A 24,402-nucleotide genomic window follows, 5' to 3' on the forward strand; every position below is an offset into this window, starting at 1 on the left:
ATGTCACCCAGCTGGCCTGGGAACGCCTCGGGATCCCCCAGGGAGAGCTGGAAGAAGTAGCTAGGGAGAGGGAAGTCTGGGCTTCCCTGCTAAAGCTGTTGCCCCCGCGACCCGGCCCCGGATAAGCGGTAGATGATGGATGGATGGATGGATGGATGGATGGATGGCTAGCTCGTAGAAACAGTATGACAAATTTGATTTGACGGATAGTAATTGGTTGTTTATTTTCACATTTGATGGCGGCAGTGTGTCCTCTTTAACATTTTCCCCGTGAAGTTAATTGGGGTTTCGTGATGGCCACAATTTGTCTCCGGAATTGGTTCCGTCTAAAAATTTGAAGAAATCGATGTTCAAGTAGCTTCCCCGAAGAGATTATATTCCACCTCAAACGTTTCCCTGGATTTCTGAACACTGCTTCTTTCCAGTCATTTTGATGGTGTGTTAGTTAAGGGCAATTTGAATAAAAAAGGTGCCAAAATCAAAGTTCCTAAAATAAAAAAAGCATTAAAAAAAGAAGCTTTTCAACCTTTAGCTACAACCTCTCAGACGTGTGACAATCTGAACTAAAATAGAAGTGTTAAGAGTATTTATAGATGAAAGCAAAGAGTTGGTGGCCTGAGGCTCTCTGCAAGCACAAGGGTGCCCTCTAAGACAAAGCGAGACGAACACATATGCTCTGTGTGTGTGTGTGTGTGTGTGTGTGTGTGTGTGTGTGTGTGTGTGTGTGTGTGTGTGTGTGTGTGTGTGTGTGTGTGTGTGTGTGCACGCGTGCGTGTCCCACATGACAATAAAGTCAGTGTACATTATCATATCTCTATGTTGGTGTTAAAGAGATTGCCGCTGCGGCGGAGACGCGGCACGGGGCACCGAGGGAGGCACGACCATCACAAATCCAATCAGCTCTCGCGGGAAATGAAAAGGGACGCGGAGGTTCAAGTTTGTGACAAAACAAAACAAAATAAACAAATAGCACGTTGGGGGGGATTTTCAGGTGCATGGTGATCTGCCATCTCCCGGATTCTGAAGTCTGATATAGATTGCCATTTGAACAGCTGACCTGAGGAATCTCCTTGTCAGTCTCTCTGTATCATCTGACACTTTCATTCTCTTGGTATTATTTGTACTTTGTCGACTTGAATGCATCCTTCTCTGTATGTTTGAAGGAGACACAAAGAGGGATGTATATTGGATTTGGAGAAAACTACAATTTCAGGTGCTGAGCTTGAAGAAGATTGGATTTAGGAGTGCCTAAAAGGAACCGACCTGATACTGTATTTGAAACGATGCTCGATGTGTGGCAGGCCTTGAGGTCTCACACAGACGCCATGAACACGTGTGAGGCGTATTTTATTTCCTTCACGCAGATCAAGATTATCTGTTACATCAACATTTGTAGTTAATTACCATCAGCCATTTGATAAGGAATCCTTCCTTGTACAAGTTCTATCCAATTATCTAATCATTCCGATCTAATGAGCCAATCTTCGTAATCTTATTTCGATAGTAAGTCGTGTAAAGCGATGTTATTTGAACTGCGTGGAGGGGGAGACCATTTCTGCTGTCTTTTCAAGGTGATGCAAACATAAATGGATCATCTTTCATTTCATTGAAAGCGGCAACAAAGCTGTGGAGTGGGGAAAAAAAACGTAACACCAACACATCGGCAAAAGATCAGGAAGATGGCTTAGCATCCAGACATCCAGAAGAAGACAATTACTGAAATTAAATGCCATCACGATAATTATTTGCAATTAACCGTGGCCTGACAAAGCCAACAGTTACAATGGGGTTTTACCACGATAATAAGGCAACTAAACAAAGGCAGACGCATACAGCTTGGCAAGTCTGCACCATAATCCTGTCTGCCACTTTGGCTTGTGACCTAGCTAGCAGGCAGCGAGTAAAGCTAGCCAGACCGGGATGTAAAACTTCATCAGGTTTGTAAATATTTCTGTTACACGGGTATGTTCATCTTTTACCCATTTTTTTTTCATTCTGGTGCCAATTTAGGACTCATTTTTGATTATCGGATACACCTACAGCTTTAATATACACGAAAAGCTCTCATTTGTGTGTTGGCAGATGTATAACATTGACACGATACATTGCTATATCAGTGATGCACAACACAAGGGTTCCAAACATGTTTGACATTCATGTGCGCCATGTTACAACCTTGCTAGCTTAGCGACACAACATTATGCTAATCCTTCACATCTGGAGCTAATATGGGGGGTAATGGGGCGCAATTTCAAAAGAGACAGAAAAGAAATGTGTCCCCTTTGTGGGGAAAGAGGTAGGGTGTTTTGTTTTATTTTTGTTTGTTTGTTTGTTTTAATCCTTTCTATGCTGCTTGTCCTCATTAGGGTTGCGGGTGAGCTAAAGCCAAACCAAGCTAACTTGACAAGTACACGGACACCCACACAAACCCAATGAACTATTCCCCAGGTCGAAAATCAGCTTTGGGAAAATTGCAGGTACCATATTGGTAGTGGAAGGATACTTAACATGCAAAAACATGCGTATGAAGAGTGGCTGGGGGAGACGATACTCCTAAAGCAATACAGGTATCGCAAAAAAAAAAACGTATCTTCTTCCCCAACAAAAACAAAATAGCCAACAAAGTGATGGCACCCAGAGATTCCCGTGCCATACTGTTACTGTGAGGGGATTAGTGTGTGTATGTGTGTGTGTGATCAAGTGGGTTTACAATTCAGTGGCCATCCACTGAAAATTGGTTAAAGCAATAGATTTGGGGATAAAGAGGAGTCAACTAGCAGTGGCCAATAAAGAAGGAGCTAATGTCACAATCAACACCTGCAGCCCTCACTGAGGCTTTTCTTTATCCTTCCATCCATAACAACAGATGTGGATGAGTGAACCCCCCACTAAAAAAGCTTCAGTCCCCCAACACCTCCCCAGTCCCTTCCTCGGTCGTATTCTAAAGCACCCCCCGCCCCCTACACCATCCTACAGGAAGCATCCACAGAGGCGGCGAAGAACAGCCTAGTGAGGTGCTGAGGAGACGACGGCTGGGGGGTGGGGCCAGGGTGACAGCGGGGTCGGGGTCTTAGATTTGGCTGTTTAACACAAAAGAAGCTGAAATGCAAAGAGTTAATCCATTCGGGGGTCTCTCTTCCGCAAACAAAGGACGGGCCTGCAAACAAAGGTTGCGAGGGGGCGGCGGGGCGGGAGCGATGTGGAAGGTTGGTGGCTTTCCTACCATCTGGAGCTTTTGTTTTGGGGGGAGGGGGGGTGCGAGAGGAGAGGAGTCCCGGGGGTTGTTGTCCAATGGGTGGACCCCGGCAACAACCCCGGGATCCCACCTACCCCCATCGTGAGTTCTCGTGTCCACGTGGTGCGCGGCGGCCCAGACAGACACCCCCTTAGCTATGTCGTATCCTCTAAAGGCCTGCCCGGCTAATCATCAGCCTCCTCTCCACTCACACACTCAAACGCACACTCGAGGTCAACAGTCCCCAACCGGTTTTCCCTTGAAGCAATATTTTTGACTTCCGGCATATAAATCAATAAAACCTAAAGATTCAAAGTGCAACTCAGCATGATGCTAAATGTAGTTGTTGCAATTACTGTTTCCGTTCTACAACAGCATAGGCAGATGGTTGCAACTGATTTTCAAAATGATACTTGTTTCAGGCGCTGATGATAAATTATATATCTATATATACAGATTTTTTAAATTATTTTTATAAAAAAAGGGGGAAAAAAAGAAAATGTTCAGTCTCTCTGTGGAACCTGACACCACATGTCCCATAATCCGGTAGCAGTCCGCTGCCCGGTGCTGAGGAATGCTACCCTAAATCATCTCACACTCTTTGCTACCCTCACAACACATTCACACACACGATATATTTGCCTTTTGTTGCTACCACTGTCCAGCTGAGCGAAGCAGAGCTCTTCCAAGACCCTGACGAGCCATGTCAACACGTTCTACACACTGAGACCCAAACAGGATGAATGAATGAAACGGCACATTTACAATACGGGGCGGGAGTGTGAATGCCGAACAAAGCGGCCCTCCTGTCAAACCTCTTATTCCGCTTCTCGCCGCCCCCGTGCCACTAATGCTGAGGATTCAGTCTACTTGGCTGTCCCTGGCTCCTCTGCCTCTTTGTGTGCACCCTTTTTCTCTGGCCACTTCCTTCTCGTAGCGCATCACATTCCCACTTGAGCGTAAAACGTTGGATTTGTCAAGCTCTTGGTATGAAACCGGGAAGCTGCGTTTGGGAAGGGGAAGGAGGGGGGGTTCCATTGCTTTAAAAGCCACTCTGCTTCTACCAAAGCAATACAGTAAACCAGACATCTTCTGACTTTGTTGAGTCATTCTCCAAAAATGCCGTCTCCAGCAATCCCACACGGGATGAGGAAAAACATAGGATGCGTGCTTACTGCTGTTACATAACCAAGACAGCCCACCACACACATCACACATCTCAGTCACAATAAGGAGTCTTTTCGCTTTCTGTCGCGCTGCAAAGACTTCACTTTGAGAGGAAGCATCGTTGCCACAGGGCATCCAGACTGCCGGTGGGGGAGAAGAAAGCGCAAAAGTGAAAGAACAGAGGGTTATGCAATCATAAACATTGACCAGGTTTAATTTTTGCAATTGCTGGCATCAGAGTATAAATCACGCTGAACAATAATCGCTTAAGATCATCTTTTAAGGGCATCCAATAATTTAGCCTTTGATGTGAAGAAGGAAAAATGCTCAATTTGGCCCTAGGGTTAAAATATGTACACCACGCTTGATGTCAACCATGGGAACTTGTCCAAAGACTTCCAGCATTGCATTAATCCGTTCAATTTGACCCCCGGCATGGAAAGAGGAGTTCAGAACAATCACAGAGAGGTGTTCGAATCTCCGCTCCTGTCCTCCTGTGTGGAGTTCTCCCAATACACATTCCAAAAACATGTTAGGAGGATTGAAGAATTGAATCCGTCTGTTGGTGTGAATGTTTTTGGTGGGCGTGCTAAATATGCCTTTTAATCGGCTGGCGACCATTCTAGGTGTACCTGTCAGATGGGAAAGGCTCCAGCCCAACCGTGACCCAAACGAGGACAGGCAATCCGTTGCCTGGTTGACGTGATGGAAAAGGAAGGACAACAATGTCTTCTTTGTTGAATTCATTGCAAGACCACACGGTATGGCCTTGCCTTGATCATTACATAACCACCAGCCTGTCGCCTACACGTTACGCCGCACCGTGGCGAACTGCATCGAAATGTACTGCCTGGCTGGAAACGCGGCTCGTTTCTGCGCAGGACAACGGCGTCAGCCTGCAAGCGCACTGACCCGAGCCAGCCAGACAGACGGAACGGAACACGCTGTCCGCCGCTTAGCATTAGTGAACCTGGCGCGTTTGTTAAAAGAGGCCGAATGGAAGAAAGAAGCCCCAGAGAAATCAAGACTAATGTGAATTTATCGGACAATGCCGTGTAAAGAACGAAGACCGCACTGGTGAACGGCAGTCACGCGAGGAGCGCTTCAACATATGCGAGATGACGCACTTAGCGTTCCCTGCAATTACTGCCAACCCCACCGCGACGCATTGCGCTGTCCCGACGCGACGAGCACCCTTAAAGTAGTAACGTGAGCCATGTGTGTGGGGCTGCGTGTTAACAGAGTTTGATCGCCATGTATACATACCACCACCACGAGTGTAAAAATCCCGGAGGTTCGCCCAGTGTGATGTTCTTCTCCCATCGGATCTGAGAGGGAGACAAGGAAGAAGAGCGTTATTTCTATTCTATATTATATATTTATGTTTGCGTTAACGTCCTTCAAACTTTAGTTGGTTGTACAGAAAAATCTCGCTCCTCTCCGCCGACACCCCCGCACCGAGTGGCTGTCGCAGCATCGAGAACTCCAGCTGCTATCCGGACGTCCAGCCAGATAAGATCCAGGGCGTAATAGCGAACCGGCTACCTTTCTCCACACACCGCGACACACAACGCACACTCAGGACGACTGCGTCGCTTTTCCGCACTTCAAGGTACCTCCCACTACTGACTACTGATGCTTTTTCACTAGTAAAACCAAGTACTAACAGGTACCAGATGGCAAGAAACCACTTCCGGTCTCTCATTGGGTCACTCTACAATCCCCAGTTACCAGCAGCTGTCCATTTTCTAACCTTACTCTGCTCTGCCCACTGCCGTGTTATGCTCCACAGTCTCGACTTTGCTGCAGCGATCTTTTATTTTGCCCTCACTCTGTCACTCACTTATTTACTCACTCTCACTTAAATAACACACTTTGCTCTGGATGCTACATGATTGTACACCCCAGTCTCCACTTTGCTGCATTTGAGTGTATTATGCCCTTAGTCTCTTCTTCAATGTCACACCTAGTTCGGGACACTGCTGTTTTATATTCTATTATCTCCACTTTTCTGCCCTCAGTCTCCTCTGGACTGGATAGACTAAGTTTTGGACAATGCAGCATTGCACTCCAGAGTCTCCAATAAGCTGCAGTGATTCGTACTACGCCCTCTGTCTCTTCTTGAATAACACACATAATTCAGGACATTGCAGTGTTATACTCTACATTCTCCACTTTGCTGCAGCGATCAATTTTCTGTGGTCTCTTCTTGAATAACATCCTTGTCTCTGGATGTGATTGCGTTAAACCGACCAGCCCGATTTGTGGAAAGGTGCATGAGAGATCATTTCTTTATATTTCAACACTGTTAAATCCAGAGAATTCTGCCATCCCTGCAGAGCCAACACTGATTAGCGGGAAAATTGGTTGAAATTTGTCAGCCTCAACTTTGGCCCAGCTTCCTCGAGCATCTGGGGAGTAGATGGAGAGCCTTTTGGCTTTGGCAAAGAGCAACAATCTGCAGAAAGTTGGAAGATGATTTGCAAACAGTGCCAAGCCTGAGTACTGAGGAACATGCACTCAACTGATCCGACATTTGACCGGGAGAAATCAATAAAGTTCTTGCCTTGCTTTTAAACAATAATCTTGGAATGAAGTGTGGCTGATGGAAAAGCGTGTGGACTGATTGGACTGTTTTGTCTGACCGCATCCAACCGAATCATCTTATGTCCATTTTCATTCAAAACAAATCGGATCTTCGCTTCGGTTTAGTCTCAATTTGTAATTGCAACCAGTGATCGAAAAAAATAGTCACCACCACAGTTACTATTGAATCGCTTCTTACATGTTTTACAGGATGTCTGCTTGTAGTTACAACGAGTACTCAGGTCAGGGAAAGTGCGCCCATATAGGTACTCGAAATGTGAGCACATCACCGTCGGAGGATCAAAGGTTAATTGAGAGTCCGAGCAATAGCGCTCACATTAGACAGAGCGTGCCTTCGGTCTACACGGGACAACAAAGGGTCCCTAAACGTTTTTCACATCTCTTTTGGTGTGGGTGAGAGGGTACAATAAACGTGGACACATGGACGGAGCTGCACACGGCGGCTGAACAGAATGACTTGAACCTGTTGCCCTCACAGGATCTTGTTTGCCTAAAGACACAAACCCAATTTTTAGAAAATACTGTAGGTTTCACTTCGATTTATTTACATTGTGTGCTTACCAAGTGTGATTGTTTCAAGTTCAAGACAAACATCTAGAAAAATCCAACTTTATAACAAACAAACCAAAAAAAAGTTGTTGCGATCCTATTCTTGGGTGTCTCCAGCAGGTGGCAGACGAGGGCTCTCCCTCCAGTGGGCACACCTGCTGCCAATGTTTATAGCAAGTATTTTTGTTGCCAATTCTCGGTTTTTTATCCGTTTTGGCCATCTTCTTGTCTTTTAATGTCAAGTCATTTCTGTTCATATTACCCTTGCCTTTGCAAGCGTTTTTAATTAGTTTTGTTTTTCCCTGGTTATTGTAAATAGCGTCCTTTGTTGTGCTTTGTCGGTCTTGAGTTTTTGTATGAATAAACTCTTTTAGTTCAATTTCATCTGAGTCTACGTTTTGAGAGTCCAATTTTGAGACCGTAACAAAAGTAATACTAAAGAATGCACTTTAACTATGATCATCACCTAGGCTGTAAAATGTATGATTATTTTGCTGTAGGGCAGCCCGGTGGTCCAGTGGTTAGCACATGCACCTCACAGTGCAGGGGTACCGGGTTCAATCCAGCTGCGGCCACCCTGTGTGGAGTTTGCATGTTCTTCTCGGGCCTGCGTGGGTTATGGCTATGACAGTTTTTGTATTGATTTCTATCGAGTGGTGCCCAATCCGTGTGTTTTTGGTGATACTTTTACGTTCGTACCGCATCCAGAAACGCCCAGACGGAACACGGATGCGTATCGATCATCACTTCATTTTCCAACCAATCCGCCAAAAGTCTATTTTGGACGCAAATCAAGCAAACATCTCAAATCATCTTTCGAAGCGGTCCAGCCGGGATGACCGATGCTCTCATTCAACATCATTAACTTTTCCTCCGACCTTCATAACTACTTTTATTTTCATCCCGAACGAACGATGTCCTTGTTTCGCCGTGTGATATTTACGGACGACCCGCCAGCCGTAAAACCCCCGTCATCGGGTCAAACAGCCCATAAGTGGAGGTGTAGCGTTTAGTTTAGGGGTTGCGCTACTTCCGCCACAGTAATGAATCCCCAGCGAAGGGTGAATCCGAGTCAAAAGCAAGTGAAGAGTAAAAGTGGGGAGAAATAAAAGCAGCGCTCTCTGGTGATTCATGAAGAGCCGGAGTGTAAACCTGGTAAGTGAACTGATGAATACAGATGGCTGACAGAGTGTATCTTTTCCCAACCATTTGTCTAATACTCCACTCACTTTATGTGCTCCTGCTCCAACTGCGTGATAGTGCGGGAGTGGTGAAAGGTCAAGCTGCTGCTTTTACTCACACGTACACTCGTCTGTCAGCGTAATCCAAATACGCAGACCTATTTGAGATGTCTACATCAAAGCGACTCAGTGGATGGAGTAAAACAAATAAAATGGAAGTCATTCAGGGATTTTGGGGGCGGGTAGGGGGGGTTCAGAGATTCTCGTTTTGTTGTGGGTGGAATGATGCATATATGCATATATTACATTTATGTTTTTGGGGTACGGAACGTTTACAGTTGTTTCTTGCTTGGTTGCTTCCAGTCCAGGGTGCTGACATGTCTAATCCGTCCATGGCCTTCAGAATCAGTAGTGCTGGCTGTGTCATTCAAAGTGTAGAATCAAGCGGAGTTTTTAATTTATCCAGTCAGATTTCAAGTTTGCCTCACAGCTCGCTGGCCCACTATAACGTCAGCATTTTTCCATCATATGATTGGTCGGTTAGAGAAAAATTCCTCCGGCCAAGCTCGACTGGCAAATCTGGAGCGATCCGGACTCATAAATGAATTTTTCTATGCCGCAAAAAATGACAGAAGAGAAATGAATGTGGTGTCAGACAAGGTGTGTTAATTTTTAAAAGAATTGAGAATTTTTATTTTTTTTTGGACAGTCCTCACTCAATTTTTTTGTCATTTTGATTTAACTTTAGTTCCATATCCAGGATTTTTTTACAATTTCAAAAACCAATGCAGATTTTTCTGAGCACTTTTTCTTGGCAAGTTGTTTGGAGGCCAATAAAGGTGAGCTGCAATAAGGCAGCAATGTACTCACTAGGGTCGCGGGGGGTGCTGGAGCCTATCCCAGCTGTCTCCGGGCAGTAGGCGGGGGACACCCTGAATCGGTTGCCAGCCAATCGCAGGGCACACAGAAACGAACAACCATCCACGCTCACACTCACACCTAGGGACAATTTGGAGTGTTCAATCAGCCTGCCACGCATGTTTTTGGAATGTGGGAGGAAACCGGAGCACCAGGAGAAAACCCACGCAGGCCCGGAGAGAACATGCAAACTCCACACAGGGAGGCCGGAGCTGGAATTGAACCCGGTACCTCTGCACTGTGAAGCCGACGTGCTAACCACTGGACTACCGGGCCGCCTAGGCAGCGATGTAAAGCAAGTAAATGAAAGTTGATTTCCACAGCACTTTTGAACACACCAAGTCCTGCAAAAATAAAGCGTATTTTGTATGCTAGCCCCCGCCCCGCGCAATCATTAGCAAGGAGCCAGAATTTATCACAAAGGAAGGTGATGACTTTGCTTTGGAACGCTTTCCAAATAAGCGCCCGTTGCGTTTAACTTGACAGTGGAAGAAGGCCGGCTGAGCCGCTTAAATGTCGTAGCACAAAGCGAACAACACATGCTTACAATGCGTCAAAGTGATCTAATTACACAGCGTTTATCACAAATTAGGCCTAATAATGAAGGCTGGGTAATCATATCAAGGAGCTAAAGCGGCGCCGTGTTTACATTATGTGAAATTAACAAGGAGTCAAGGGGCCATCGGGAAAAAAAACAGGGCTGGCTTCATTTGGGTACGAAACATTTTTAGCATTTTTAGCATTCTCTATCGATGACTTCTTGCTTGCTAATGTTATTCTTTACTTAACATGCTTTAGTCAGCATGTTTGTAGGTTTAAGGATGCCAAATGTACACATTTTTTGAATGCAACAACAAGCATGACATTTTTAATCGTTTGGTGAGGGGAAAAAAAAAAAATCAGCCCACTGACGGGGACTGGTGAGGCCGCTCAAAGCGCCTCGTTCTCGGCTGTGATTGGACTTATGTCTGGGTGACCGTGACGAGCGAGGAGGAGAAGAAAAATTAAAAATTATAATTGAAAACTGATGGTGGCACAGTGGACAACTGATTAGCACGCCTGCCTCACAATGCAGAAGTGCAGGGTTCGATTCCGGCTCCGGCCTTTGTATCTTCTCCTCCTGGGCCTGCATGGGTTTTCTCCGGGTACTCTGGTTTCCTCCCACATTCCCAAAAAATGCATGGCAGGCTGATTGAACACTCTAAATTGTCCCTAGGTGTGATTCTGAGTGCGAATGATCATTTGGTTCAGTGTGCGCTGCGATTGGCTGGCGATCAGTTCAGGGTGTCCACAGCCTACTGTCCAAAGATGGCTGGGATAGGTTCCAGTACGCCCGCGACCCTCGTGAGGATAAGCGGATTAGAAAATGGATGGATGAATACTGAAAACCGGGGGTGGTCAGCTCTGATGCTCACGTCTCTCCGATGTGCCTATGGCGAGGTTCCCCCAACTCGCTCTGGAGATTTTATCATTGCACAAAAGGTATTTTGTGAAACTAGGTCAAATATGTTCTTTTTTTTGTTTGTTTGTTTTTCAGAACTCTTCTTTGTTGTCTGTCTGAATATATTTTGGATCAAGTTGAACGCAAAAGGAGCCCAGTAAATTCCCAAATGTGAGTCGGCAAAGTCTCATGTCTACTGTGGAACAAAAAAAAAAAAAGATTTATACCTGGTGGATTAAAAGAGAGCCGATATCCTGGCATGAATGGTGAAAATTAAAATCATTTGTTTTTGGATCAATTGGGCTTAAAAAGTTCAGTATTTCATTTTCCCTGGACCAAGAGAAGTAGGACAATTTCCTGAGGTACTCCGATTTCTTTTAAAGTACGCAAAAAATGCACTTTTTGGTCTCTTCGCATCCGTTGAGAAGTTGACTCCTTTGTTTTGTTTGTTTCCAAAGGATACATTCCGGATAATGAGTGAATACTGAAAATGTTGTATCATCATGTCAAAAGTTGAAAATATTAACCCTTTCATGCACCCTCTAACCTGATCACGTGACAAGCTATCTGTCCACTGTAGTAACCGCTGTCCGCGAAAGGGTTAAAGCGTGAAAGCAAACGAAAAATTGGATTATTTCATTTCCTCACCCAATCAGAATCGAAAAAGAAAATCGACGAGGAATCGGATCTCACCGCCAACGTCATTTGGAAGGGAAAATTGATGTTTCGAATTTGAAAAAGCTTACATAAGACTTCAAGTCTCCGTGAGTGACCCGTTTACATTATGCATGACCTGAGAGTGAAGCCTTACCTCTGACAGGAAGGTCTGTGCTGATTTCTGTGCGCCGACATGCAGCAAATACTCGTACACGTATAAAGCTAACCTGCAACACACAAAGAAACAAAAACAAAAGCATGTTTCAGTTTTACTGTTTTTTTTTTGGTTTGTTTGTTTTTTCATGTTTCAGACATTATTTGTCTACGATGTATTCAAATGGGCCCAACAAAATGCACTGGTGGAGAATCATTCCCTGCGATATCAAGGAGAGGGCGGCGGGATCAACAAGATTTAACAGTATGAAGATCATGTACACATCGGACGGGTTGTAAATGTGCGGCATAAAGCTCTCCAAGCTCGGAGCCAAAGAGCCTCCGTGGCACTCGGCCACGTCCCTGCGGTGTGCGGAACGCCGCTGCAAAGCACAACAATGTGGAGCGGCGTGAAGAGCGCAGTCAAGTACCAGATATCAACGCTGCGTTAGTGGGGAGGAGAAAAAAAAATAAAAATTAAAAAAAGGATTCCTGCTGCATCCGAATGCTTTCAAAAAAAATGAAACTCAAAGAACTCTCAATAATAAGACGACGCTGATTGTGCCTCTGTCGATAAAAGCGCGGAATTGGACTTCCGTGACTGAGAGGTGTGAAGGCAGACGTTGGCGCGACGCATTCGGAGGAGTAGAGCGGAGCACTTTTGTGAGCACATTGGTTCCAGCAGAAGGAGCGCAAACGAGGCTTGGACCATATTGCAGGGCCCTCTCATCGGCTGCCGGAAGGAGTAAAGTGTTGTATTAATAAACTAGAGTCCGTTAAAAAAAATAAAAATAAAAATAAATTGTGGCCGACGAGCAGAGACGGACGGTCATCCTATGCTCTTGGCCGATGGTTTAAAGAGAAGGAAATCCTCATAAGATTAGATTGTTTATAGCTACTTCTAGTATACCTCGAGGCCCAGTTTGTCAATGAAGTGCCCCTTAAAGGAAACATATAAAGACTCCTTAATTGTTTGTCGAGCGATATGAATCATTCCTGGCTATTGGTGCCTCCGTTTCAAGCCCCATGAAAAGACTTTCACAGTTTACTCAGGATAAAAACATTTGATCATTACAGTCTTCCTTCTGACATGAGCATAATGCTATTCCAAAAAAATTTTTGAAAACAATAATAAAACATTAGTAATGCGTGTACGTGCAAATATATATCTATATATATACTGCGCGTCGTCCCGCATGCGGTCTGTCCTTCCATCTGTCCCTTTTTAAAACGTACCTACTTCACCGCGCCGCTGCGCGCCGCCACTGCGCCGCTCAGGCAGTGGCTCACTACGATCGCGCGGGCATCTTAGCGAAAAAATGTTGTCTACCCACAAGCATTGCAATAAAATTGTTAGTTATTTAGTAGAGCCAAGCATCTCTTTGTTTTCGCGATAAGCAATGAAGGCGAACAAAAAGTTGAACCAAGCAACAACACTTTTGTACCAGCCTTCCGCAGGAACTAGCTGATGAGCCGCCCGGAGGGCGGCGAACCAGCTAGTGTGTATATATATATTTTCATTTATTTAATCCAATCCCTAATGTCGCATTCTAACCTGTCTGGCAATTTTCACTGTCGCAGGGGGAGTCAAAAGTCTCTGGATACCTCTCGATCAAAGGTGTCAAACTCAAGGCCCAAGGGCCAGATCTGGCTCACCACATCATTTTATGTCATCTGCGAGAGGGTGCATAACCCTTTCATGCACCCGGTAACCTGATAACATGAAAAGCTGTCCACTGTAGTAACCACTGTCCCTGAAACGGTTTAAGTATACGTCATATAATAGTTCAAATATCTTTAAATAAGTGTGTGAAAAATGTGTTGAAATACATTTAAAGCGTGTGAGGAATGTTTTTTTTAATGTTGCCCCTACTGTAAAAATCACAGTGGGTCGAGAACATATCCCCCTCGATGTACAAGGATTGCCTGTTGAGAAGAAGAGGCTCCTTTTGCCATGTGAATTGCTCCCATGCACTGTTTTGCAGTCTGTGGGAACAAACGGTCATCCGCATGAAGACTGGAGCTATGAAAGTTTCATAGCAGGGCCTGGTGTGATCTGAGGGTTTCGGTGCCCTGGCGATGGGCATCTGCCCCAACAGCAATACATTATTCAGAGCCCCTCGTTCAGACCAGGCTTCAGGGTGGGAGCACACCTTTTGTTACTCGGTCAGATGCGGGTAAGTAGAAGCGGACAGAGGTGAGGACATTTTGTCAGGCTGACTGATGAAGGCCGGGCAGATGAAGGAGCCGTGAGGAGGTGGTGCAGAAAAGACGGTGTCAGAGGGAACCTCAAGGTCACAGCCTCCTTCTTCCAAAGCGGATAAGGAACACTGGAATGGCTTCCCAGTCAACCCGACACGAATAACACACGTCACTCAGAAAGACGAGATGGAAAAACACATGTAGAACATGTTCATCGAAAGCTCTCAACTTCCTTAGCATTCTTACAGATAGACAGTGGTGACAAACATTAGCATTAACATCTATGATGTTAATGCTAACATACAGGATAACAAGAAACACAGATATATTTACTCACATACATCTCCCACATACTCACAGTTTGGCCCCTGCTGATTTGTATATTCATAGATTTTATATTTGAGGGGTTTCACTTATATGCAATTGGTCGAACAAGACGGATGGATTATGGATCGATAGACAGGATGCTCTGTAGCTAGATAGATAGAAAGCTTGCTAGCTAGCTAGATAAAGATGCTACATAGCTAGGTAGATAGATGAGATGCCAAGTAGCTAGGTAGATAGATAAGATGCTAGGTAGGTATCTAGCTAGGTATCTAGCTAGATAGCTAGATAGCTGGGTAGATAGTGTAAAATAAAAGCAAAAATATAAATTGAGAGAGATTTGACCTCAATATATCCTTTTGTAAACTCTAAACAGGAAGGCCGCTCCCAGAATCGAACCCTGCACCTCTGCACTGTGAGGCTAACTTGCTAACCAGTCGACCACGGTGCCGTCCTTATATAATATAATTTTACATGAAAGGCCTACTATTAAAAGATTGGTTGGTGCATACAGATAATTTCTATTTGCATATTTTTTCCATGGAGAAAATATAGCTTTAAAAAAAAAATGAACAAATTGAAGGTCCAGCTCGACCAATGTCCATTGCGATCCACCATTCCACTCTAAGTTCACCCAAATGTAGAGACTACTAGATGCATGAGCGCTGATGTGCGCTCCACTTAGATAATCACCACGGTACAAGTCGTGGTTTCCTTTCCTGGTCCGAATGAGCGCTTTGTGGCTCGCCCACACATCAAGAAGTCTTCTCTTCTACTACCTGGTCCCCCTGGAAACACACCTGACATTTAGCCCTCCCTCTCCCTGGGCTGCCCCATCCTCGCATTCCCTTTCCTCGACTCGCCTCCAGAGACAAGAGCTCCTCAGCCATCCTTAGCGGCTAAAGCGCAGACAGTTAGCAAATGAACTTTCGTGTCTTTGTTTCAATAATTCAACAGTTCGACCGGGAGCAGGGTGAGCTGAGGTGTGCTGGGAAAGAGAGGGATTAAGCACCTCTGTTCACAGACAGTATTATCTTTGAGAGGAAAAAAAAAGACTAAAGATGTGTCGCATGCATAATTTAAACCTTACGCGCCAAGTGTAGCCACATAAAATCGCAAAATATTATTTCCAGAATATTAATTATTCATGACGATCGTATAAGAGCAGTATGGATGTACCACTTGAAGGCGCCTGAACGACGTGGATGCTGTGATACAGCGGAGCGTGCCCGCTAAAGCTTATTCCCATCGCACATGCTGTTTATATTTGCTCGGCTTTGTTACGCCACTCCCTTTGTCAAAACAAATCAGTGTCAATAAGGCGGCAAACATGCACAGCCACACTGTTGCGCGACGGAAGAACACCTGCAGCAAAAAAAAAGAAAAAAAATGCCCCATCATTTTGTTCATCTGTTTATCATCATCGCACCAGCCAGACAGAGAAAGCAGTTCGAATGATTAGCGGGAGATTATATAGCCATAAATGTCGGTTTCAGTCAAGACCTCCCGCAGCAGCTGATGAGCATGAGTAAAATAACGAGACCAAAAAAAAAAGTCATAAAATAGGTGCAATATAATGAGGGTGAAATGCTACGAGAATGAAGTCGTAAAATTACAAGACAAAAAGTCGTAATGTTGTGAGATGAAAGTATTACAGTCATGAAATAGCAAGAATCAAGTTGTAACTGCCAGAATTACAATTGTAATATTACGAGTCTAATTATTTACGAGGAAAAAGTTTTACGGGGAAAAAATGGACAATGACAAGAAAAAGTTGAAATATGAGGGAAAATGTCACAAGAAAAAAGCTATTAGAAAAAGAAAATGCAATTTTGAGGGGGGAAAAAAGTTATACCATGACAATCTACAGGTAATTTTAACCCAATAACGCATAATGTTACAAGAATGGAGAATAAAAATCCAAATTTTACATTACATAACATTAATACGAAAAAAAAGCTTGCAATATGAAAATCTGAAAAAAGGCAAAGTTGGACAAATCAACAATAATTAAGTTTTGATCTGGAAATAATGTTAAAAAGCTGTAATATAACTCCTGAAAATGTTGCAATGCTACAAAAATAAAGTCCCAGTGTTACAAATAACCAGCTCCGGCCTCCCTGTGTGGAGTTTGCATGTTCTCCCCGGGCCTGCGTGGGTTTTCTCCGGGTACTCCGGTTTCCTCCCACGTTCCAAAAATATGCATGGCAGGCTGATTGAACACTCTGAATTGTCCCTAGGTGTGAGTGTGAGCGCGGATGGTTGTTCGTCTCTGTGTGCCCTGCGATTGGCTGGCAACCAATTCAGGGTGTCCCCCGCCTACTGCCCGGAGACAGCTGGGATAGGCTCCAGCACCCCCCGCGACCCTAGTGAGGATCAAGCGGTATGGAAGATGAATGAATGAATGAATGAATGAATGTTACAAATAAGGTTATAACGTTACAAAAATAAAATGATGTTTTAAAAAAAGTCATAATTGTATAAGAAAAAAATTAAGTACACTTTTAGCATACGAATATGATGGTCACAACTGCTCAGCATGCTGAAGTAATATTATTCGTATTTCGCAGAGGATAAAGAATATATGCCTCCGACTATTGCAATATTGGAGTGTAAAGTTATGTGGTAGTTTTAAATACAGAATGTGTAGTTATTTTCAAATTGTAAACGATTTTTAATCGTAAACTAATATATTGGAAAAATATTCAATATTAAATATTCTATCCACTGCATTCCACTGGGTGTCAATTATATGCAGAATTTTGCGATTCGCGGGTTGGGCCGGTGCCTAAGCCAGGCAATTAGCGGGGCTCCACTGCATTTCAAATTCCCATAGCCGACGTCATATTGCCATGTAACTGGGTGAATCATCAGCGCCTCCTTAGGTTGCAGTCAGGTAGTGCACTCGAAAGGCACAAATAATGAACAATCCATTCAACACAAAGGACAAAATTCCACAAAATCGATTCTTAGTGCACACCAAATGCACTTTTTTTTTTGTATCTGCTCTGCATTCCTCTAAAAGAACGACAGCGGAAGCCCTCGATGAGTCGAGGTCAAACCGATTCATAACTTGAGACCCGCTGATCGAATATTGACATGGCGTACTTTACTTCAAGTGCAACAATCTGACACGTGTGTGCACTGGCGGCTGCCGCGGCTGACAAGCAGCAGCATTAATTGACTGTTGTCATTTTCCCAGACGACGGCGTAATCAGCCGAAGGGTACCGAGAGTCGGGGGGCTAAATCAAGGGTTCCTTTCCCCTTTTCCAGCAATGTTTTCTCTTGTTCCTGCACAGCTCTTTATGCCGTCTTCAAAAGGCTCAAATGCAGATGGCGGCGCCATCTGTGCCGAGTCAAAACGGCGCATTGAAAACCTGAAGATCCCCACCACCCCCAACCCCACGCCATTAAACGGCAAGTAAATACGTAGGAGGAGCCAGAGGAGGAGGAGCGGGGGGGATGTAAAGAAACAAACTGATTAACTTTACACTTGAAGATCTTTAAGGCCAAACAAATCTCCAAATCACACGAGAGAATGTCTGTAAACAAACAGAATGAAGACGTTTGATCGCTATCGAGGATATCAGCGAGTGCGGAAGCGTTAATTAACACCCGGGATTCATCAGCGCACATTTCAAAGAGTTACCAGTGACTGAACAATAAGGTGATATTAATACAAAAGGCCCTGAACGGCTTGCGCTCGCTTTAATTTAATTAGATGTTGGGGAGGCGGCACGGTGGCCTAGTGGTTTGGATATCTGCCTCACAGTTCTTGATGCAAGCAAACTTTTCAAAATGATTTTTTGGGGGCTAATTCTGAGCATGTCCTTATTTTTTGCTCTAGCACATCAGATTTTCATAATATTTTTTTAATAGAATAATGTAATATAGGAAAATATTTCAAAACAAATTAATTAAGGGTTAGGTTGAATTTTTTTCCTGGGAATGTCATAGCTATAAATTACAAGGCATGGTAAAATCTGTATTTAGATTTGATAGGTCAAACTGTAAAAATAAAAAAAAACTAAAGAGCCCGGATGTGCTAGAAAAAAAAAATTCAAATCAGCGTGAAAAATACTTTTAACTCATTCATTCCCAAAGACGTTTTTAAACGTCTTTTCAGTCTTGGTCCAGAATTGGCTGGTACTGAATGAGTTAAGGACACATAAAGCCACCTTGTATGAAAATTTGCTGTTGGCCAGCGTTATTATTTACTGACATGCATGCAATAGCCATCCAACGATCTTTTTTTTTTCCAAATACTGCTTATTCTCTTTAGGGTGATGGGGAGCTGGGGCCTATCCCAGCTGACTTCAGGTGAAAGGCAAACGACACCCTGGACTGGTCGCCAGTCAGCTGCCGGGCACATATCGAGTCAGACAAAATTCCCTCTCACATTTCCACAGTCACTGAGTGGAAGGGGAACCCAGGCTGCATGCACTTACGTCAGCCGAGTGCACCGCTACATCATGGGTGACCGTGTCATTGCAAACATACCCATATCCGATACATTATGTGTCCTTTGAAATGGACATGAAAACTGACAGTCCCCTCCAAAAAAATCCGATGAAGGCATTGAATTGGAATTGGACCCACAGTGCAAATCCATTTTAAATGATCCACTTGTATCACCCTTTTCGCAGGTAAGGAACCATGTCTGGTAACTTCAACTTGGGTGGGAATAGATGCCACACGACTCACTATAAGGCGGAAGAACCAAATCACGGTTGTATTTAATCATATAGAAAAAATGATTCCTGTTTTCCCAAATAATCCCAATACAAGTATTTATATTACTGCTATAGCGTGTTTACAACATTTTTGTTTCCAACTACTCGGCAAGAAATCAAAATTGGGCACTTGGGTTGGGCACTTGGACCGGGATTTCGTTTGTATCTGTGGGAACAGACGATTCCAGTCTTGTTCAGTCGTGCGCCCGCTGGCGCCCCCTTTACACTCTGTGAATATGTAAAGAGCCGCATGAATATGTAAATACGAGCTAATTCGATGACGCACCGAGGCACGCTTACAAGGGAACATGTGTCGGCCCTGCAGGGCAGGTTAGGGTGAGAAGACAGGTGAGGGCGAAGAGGGCAAGAGGCCTCCGTTGGGCCTGCAGGACATCACACACACACACACACACACACACACACAGACCTCCAAATGACACGTGAACAAACAAAACACATCACAAGCACTTTCACACACGAGCTGCTTTCGACTGACTAATAGTAAGCCAGTAACCTGAGTTCCTAACAGCCAACTTTCGCTGACACCCACGTCACTCACCAGGCCAGTCGCAGCATTGAGATGCGAAGATGGCAACAATATACCCTCACATGCACATTTTGTTGTTCATCATGCCAAATTATTTTTTGTCCGATTAATCAATGGGGATGGTCAGTAGCATAATTGATTCTAAAATTATTTGATAGTTGCACCCCTAAAATAGACCCCCTCTGGACAGGGGCGCCTCACCCAGGAGGAGTGGTTCAATGCCTCGGCCCACAAATGAGCATTGTGAGAATATCAAAGCATGCACAGTGGACTTTTTTGCAGATGATGAAATAGGGGAACACACACACTGACAAATCGGGCCAAATTTAAGCATTTTCTTTTTCTTACAATCAAATTGTGCAAAGGCCTGGTACGCCTGGTATGTCTCGAACAGATTTATGTCCACGTGGGGTGTGTTAGGAGTGATGAATCATAAAAGTGAACCCCGTTCGATATATCCTTATATGTGAGGTCAACATTGAGTTGGGCTGAGCAGAGGACTGCGATTGGGACGTGAGAGAGCACAAGTCGAAGTGCAACTGGTTGTCTTCCTGACAATGAAAATGCCAAGGAGAAATTCAGTGACCGGTAACACAAATTGTCAAGATAATTTCTTCTATTTGAAATTTTGGGGCAATTTGGATATGCTGTGGCACGATGATGCATCTCAAAGGTCAGTTCAGTCATGGTACCACTGCAGACATTGTTATATAATGCAAGTGGTGTGCTGTGCAGGCCACAACCTATTAATCGGCCAATGTCGTTGCTGGGTTTTATTGCAGGTTTTATTATTTTTTTTTATTATTTATTTTATAAACACGGACACATTATAACATGTATAACAATTTAACAAATCAGCATAAAAAAGATTCAAATTTTTTTTTTGCATGATTCACCTTTTCAGGGACAGCTTGTCATGTTATCAGTTTATAGGGTGCATGAAAAAATTAAAGAGCAAATTATTGCAAAACACTCAATTGTTTGTCCCGTAATTCGTGTCTTTATTGTTGTAAAGTGTCAAAGGACCAAAGTATCATTTATTTTATGAATTCTATTTTTTTCTAATGAATCGGACAATTAATCGGTTATTGGATTGGAATCGTAACTCACCTCGAAAAATAAATATTGTGCTGTGTGCACAAAACGCAGCGCCCATTTTTTTTTAAAAAACATGCCACGACATGAAAAAGTGGTTTAAGAAGCCCGCTTCGAGGTATTTAAGGCCATAAAATAAATCCTTGGCGTTCAAGCGCATGACATTTATCGTGACGCTTCTCCTACGCGGCTGATCCGAACGCAAAGCGACACGCAACCCTGTATCGTCAAATCTGAGGCTTTTGTTACCCATTACAGTAACATTCGTGTCGCCGCCTTTCCGCCGACGTGAATTCCTCATGAGCTGAATTATTAATCCACCTCCTACACGATCGTTTCAAACGCGGCAGAGATTCGACCACATGCGAGAAGATCATTCGTGATCACAAGAGCATGCATATCTTTTGGGGGTGGGGGGTGGGGGGTACAGCCTACAATCAATCTGTTGCTTTCAGGTGGAGCGGGGTATCGAAGCGGAAAACAAGTGTAAACGCACCCTTGGCGTCTGCTCACGTCACGTGTATATTAAGTCATCATATGTGGGTTCGAGGGTCACCTCATGCCTGCTGCTCGTAGGGCCACCTGGGATGCGGGTGTACAAAACGCGCACACGCATCAATCCGGAGCAGTATGACGCAATGTCAGACCCAACAAGGTAACAAGGCATCGGATATAAAAGGAAATGCTTGTGTGCCCGTTTGTGTTTATATATTTGAACACTTTCAATTTGGGCCCATTTTGGGTCATGGAACAATTTTCAATACGAATAGCAAGTACATAGTTGGGTATCAAGCAAAAAATCTGTGACGAAGTGACGCACACTGAAAAAGATTTGTAACTCCTTACGGATGGCAGAAGCATTTTTTTCCCTATTAGACAAGGTTATGGCTTGACTAAATGAAGCTCCTGCCCTCACTTTATTCGAGTTACTTGACCCCGAGATGCCACATGATGACACGTTCTTTATGTTAGATGAAGATTTCCTGAGCACATGACAGAAAAAAAGGGTGTTCAGCGACTAACGGAGCCCAAATTTCGACTCCCATCGTGAATGCCGAACCTCAACTATGCAAAATAATTAATTTTTTGATTCATGTAATAAATTATTGACTATCGACATCGTTTGTGTCCCACATGCAGCATCCTGTGTCACTTTTTGGTACTGTGAAAAGCCACATAAACCAACTAAAAAAAAGTCATCCATCAGTCGATTGGTTAAAAATGTACAATCCAGGAAGTCAGTGGTTTTACCCCGGTCCTGACCTGTGATTGTTACGTATGGCATGCAAACAACAGGTTGCCACAGCGGTGTTAGAAAACGTCATCGGAAGGCACACTCAGTTACAAGCACACTTACTGCTTTTCATTTAATTTTTATCCTCACAGTGTAGAAGTGTTTTAGAAATGAATATTACTGGCAATGATGACGTTGTCGAGGTTATAAACAGACGGAATGAACTCATTTGCACAGCGGTGTGAGATATTCCTCAAATGACAAACCGCTTTACACTGGATTGCTTTATATTTTTAAAGAATGAATGACCTTGCTACTGCATTAATGGTAGGCTAGTAAGAGTCGACGGTGCGGAACCTTCACCACTGTCGGAACAGAACTCCCCCTGTATAAGTGATGTCCATCATGATGCTGCTTTAAAAAAATTATAATAATCCTTTGCACTCACCTATTATGTGAATTATGATAACAAGCACTCATGAATGATCATCACTCAGAGAGAGAACTTGACACAGATGTGGCACCCTGATGACAATGTATTGGTAGTGATGATGCATTTCATAAGTTTGGGTCCCTGAGAGGAAGCAAACATCAAGTTGAGGTTTAAAAAAAAAGGGATATGCCCCCTGATTTAAATTTCCAGGTTGACTTGCAATGTTCCACATTGTTTCTTACGCCACTGAGCCAACTTGTTCATTGTATGGCACTGTAAAACGTAACATACAAGAAAATAAAATGACACACACCTCCAGAACACACAAAAACTGTTTTAAAAGAGCACATTAGCTTAATGCTAACACACAATGTAAAACGCCTTATGCCTGCCAACAAACCTGGCATTGACATTGCAGTGCTTTTATCCTTTAAGCGACAGATATTTAAACACAAGTGGTGGAGCAACAACATGTAAACAGACAATGCAATACTTACAGGCATATTTTTTTTTACCCTCTCTGAAAAAAAAACCTATTACTGCAGCTGACTGAGAAGTGACCATTCTTTCATTTAGGCAGGTCATGCAATTTATTTTATCCTGCCCCTCGGTGGCCATAGTGTTTACATGAGAAGGAGCCACACAGTGTATGGAAGTATGAAAGCATGATGCACTAAAGTGTCTTAGTAGAATATGAACAATTTGTCACGTTATTGAAAATGTCATTTGTTGAGAATATGCATTGTGTCCTAACTCGAAGGCACACCACGGCGCATGTGTATTAAAAAGTGTTTTCTTCTCGCTTGCATCAACCGGACCAAATGCCCTAACGGACTGGAGGTGGCCCGCGGCCCATAGCGGTTAAATATGAATGAACCCCACTGATGTTCGTATGCCTGGTGCAAAAAAAAAAGTCCACCATTGCAAGTAAAAGGAGCTGCTCGTGCATTTTTCAAGTTTCTGTGTAGTTTTACAGCCAATGCGCTCGAAAAAGAACAAGCGACTGGTTGCAAGTGTCTTTTTAAAGCACACCTCCGTGATTTCAGTGCACGATAAGCCAACAGAGCCCCGCGAAGTCGGTCCAGTTTTCACCGCAAAAAGTCTGCCTGCTCCGGTGCCTTGCAAAAGCGCACCATTAAGTCACAAAACTGCCTCTTCGTCTCTTTGCAAAAAAAAAAAAAAAAAAGTTTACCGGGACAAAAACTTTTGACTCCTCCGTGCAAGCCCGCACGTGAGCTCCCCGCAAGTCAAGCTCGGTTCTCCGGCGAGAGCAGCACTTCACAACACGCACCGGGAGCGAACTTTAAAAAACAAAGAAACACGAGCAGGAAGTCCGTTGAACAAGTGAAAAGTTTAACGCGCGCACCTTTAAAGCGCTTGAAGGCGTGCGTTAAAACAATGTCAATTCACAGTGACGGAAGCTAGTTGGAGAAAGTTCACATCGGCGCGGCGTGCAGGTAAAAGCAGCCTTTAAAAAAAGCGAGAGATTTAACAGAAAACAAACGTTCGGACTTACTTTTCTCGCGCTTGGCTGTCGGAAGGGACCACGGCTCCTTTACCTTTGGCGTACATGCTGGATTCTGTTTTAAGACTTTTGCCCCACTCAACACCTGTCAAAGAAAGCAGCCAGGAAAACGCTCCATCTCCATAGCTACCCCTTCAGTGTTTTCCTCCCCCTTTCCTCCCTCCCTCCCTCCTCCCCTCCCTTTCTCCCTCGCTCCCGCCTCCCTCTCTTTCTCGCTCACTTTTTTTTTACATCTCCAACATTGGCCACAAATCAGGCACAGTTTCTATCGGGGGAACTTGAAACCGTCATCGGCTGGATCACCCCCCCCCCTACACCCCCTTCCCTTCTCCTCAGCCGCTGTTACGCAGACCTGCACTTCCTCCCTCCGCTGGGCGCGCGGTGGGGGCTTCTTAAAGGG

General features: G+C 44.1%; 1 protein-coding gene across 2 annotated transcripts in view; it reads right to left on the reverse strand.

Moving 5' to 3' along the window:
- Window positions 1-24,187, reverse strand: part of ssbp4 (single stranded DNA binding protein 4) — a 97,406-nt gene extending 73,219 nt beyond the window's left edge. Inside the window, exons 1-3 of one of the 2 annotated variants that reach the window (XM_052074829.1) lie at window positions 23,994-24,187; window positions 11,910-11,982; window positions 5,669-5,730 (exon numbers count right to left, since the gene is read on the reverse strand). In XM_052074829.1, coding sequence (XP_051930789.1) covers window positions 5,669-5,730; window positions 11,910-11,982; window positions 23,994-24,049 — 191 coding nt within the window. In that variant the 5' untranslated portion in view covers window positions 24,050-24,187. The remainder of the gene's footprint in view (window positions 1-5,668; window positions 5,731-11,909; window positions 11,983-23,993) is intronic. The other variant, XM_052074830.1, reaches the window with a different exon arrangement.
- Window positions 24,188-24,402: the final 215 nt, after the last annotated feature.

The sequence above is a fragment of the Hippocampus zosterae genome, chromosome 8 (assembly GCF_025434085.1).
Source record: "Hippocampus zosterae strain Florida chromosome 8, ASM2543408v3, whole genome shotgun sequence".
Taxonomy (NCBI): domain Eukaryota; kingdom Metazoa; phylum Chordata; class Actinopteri; order Syngnathiformes; family Syngnathidae; genus Hippocampus; species Hippocampus zosterae.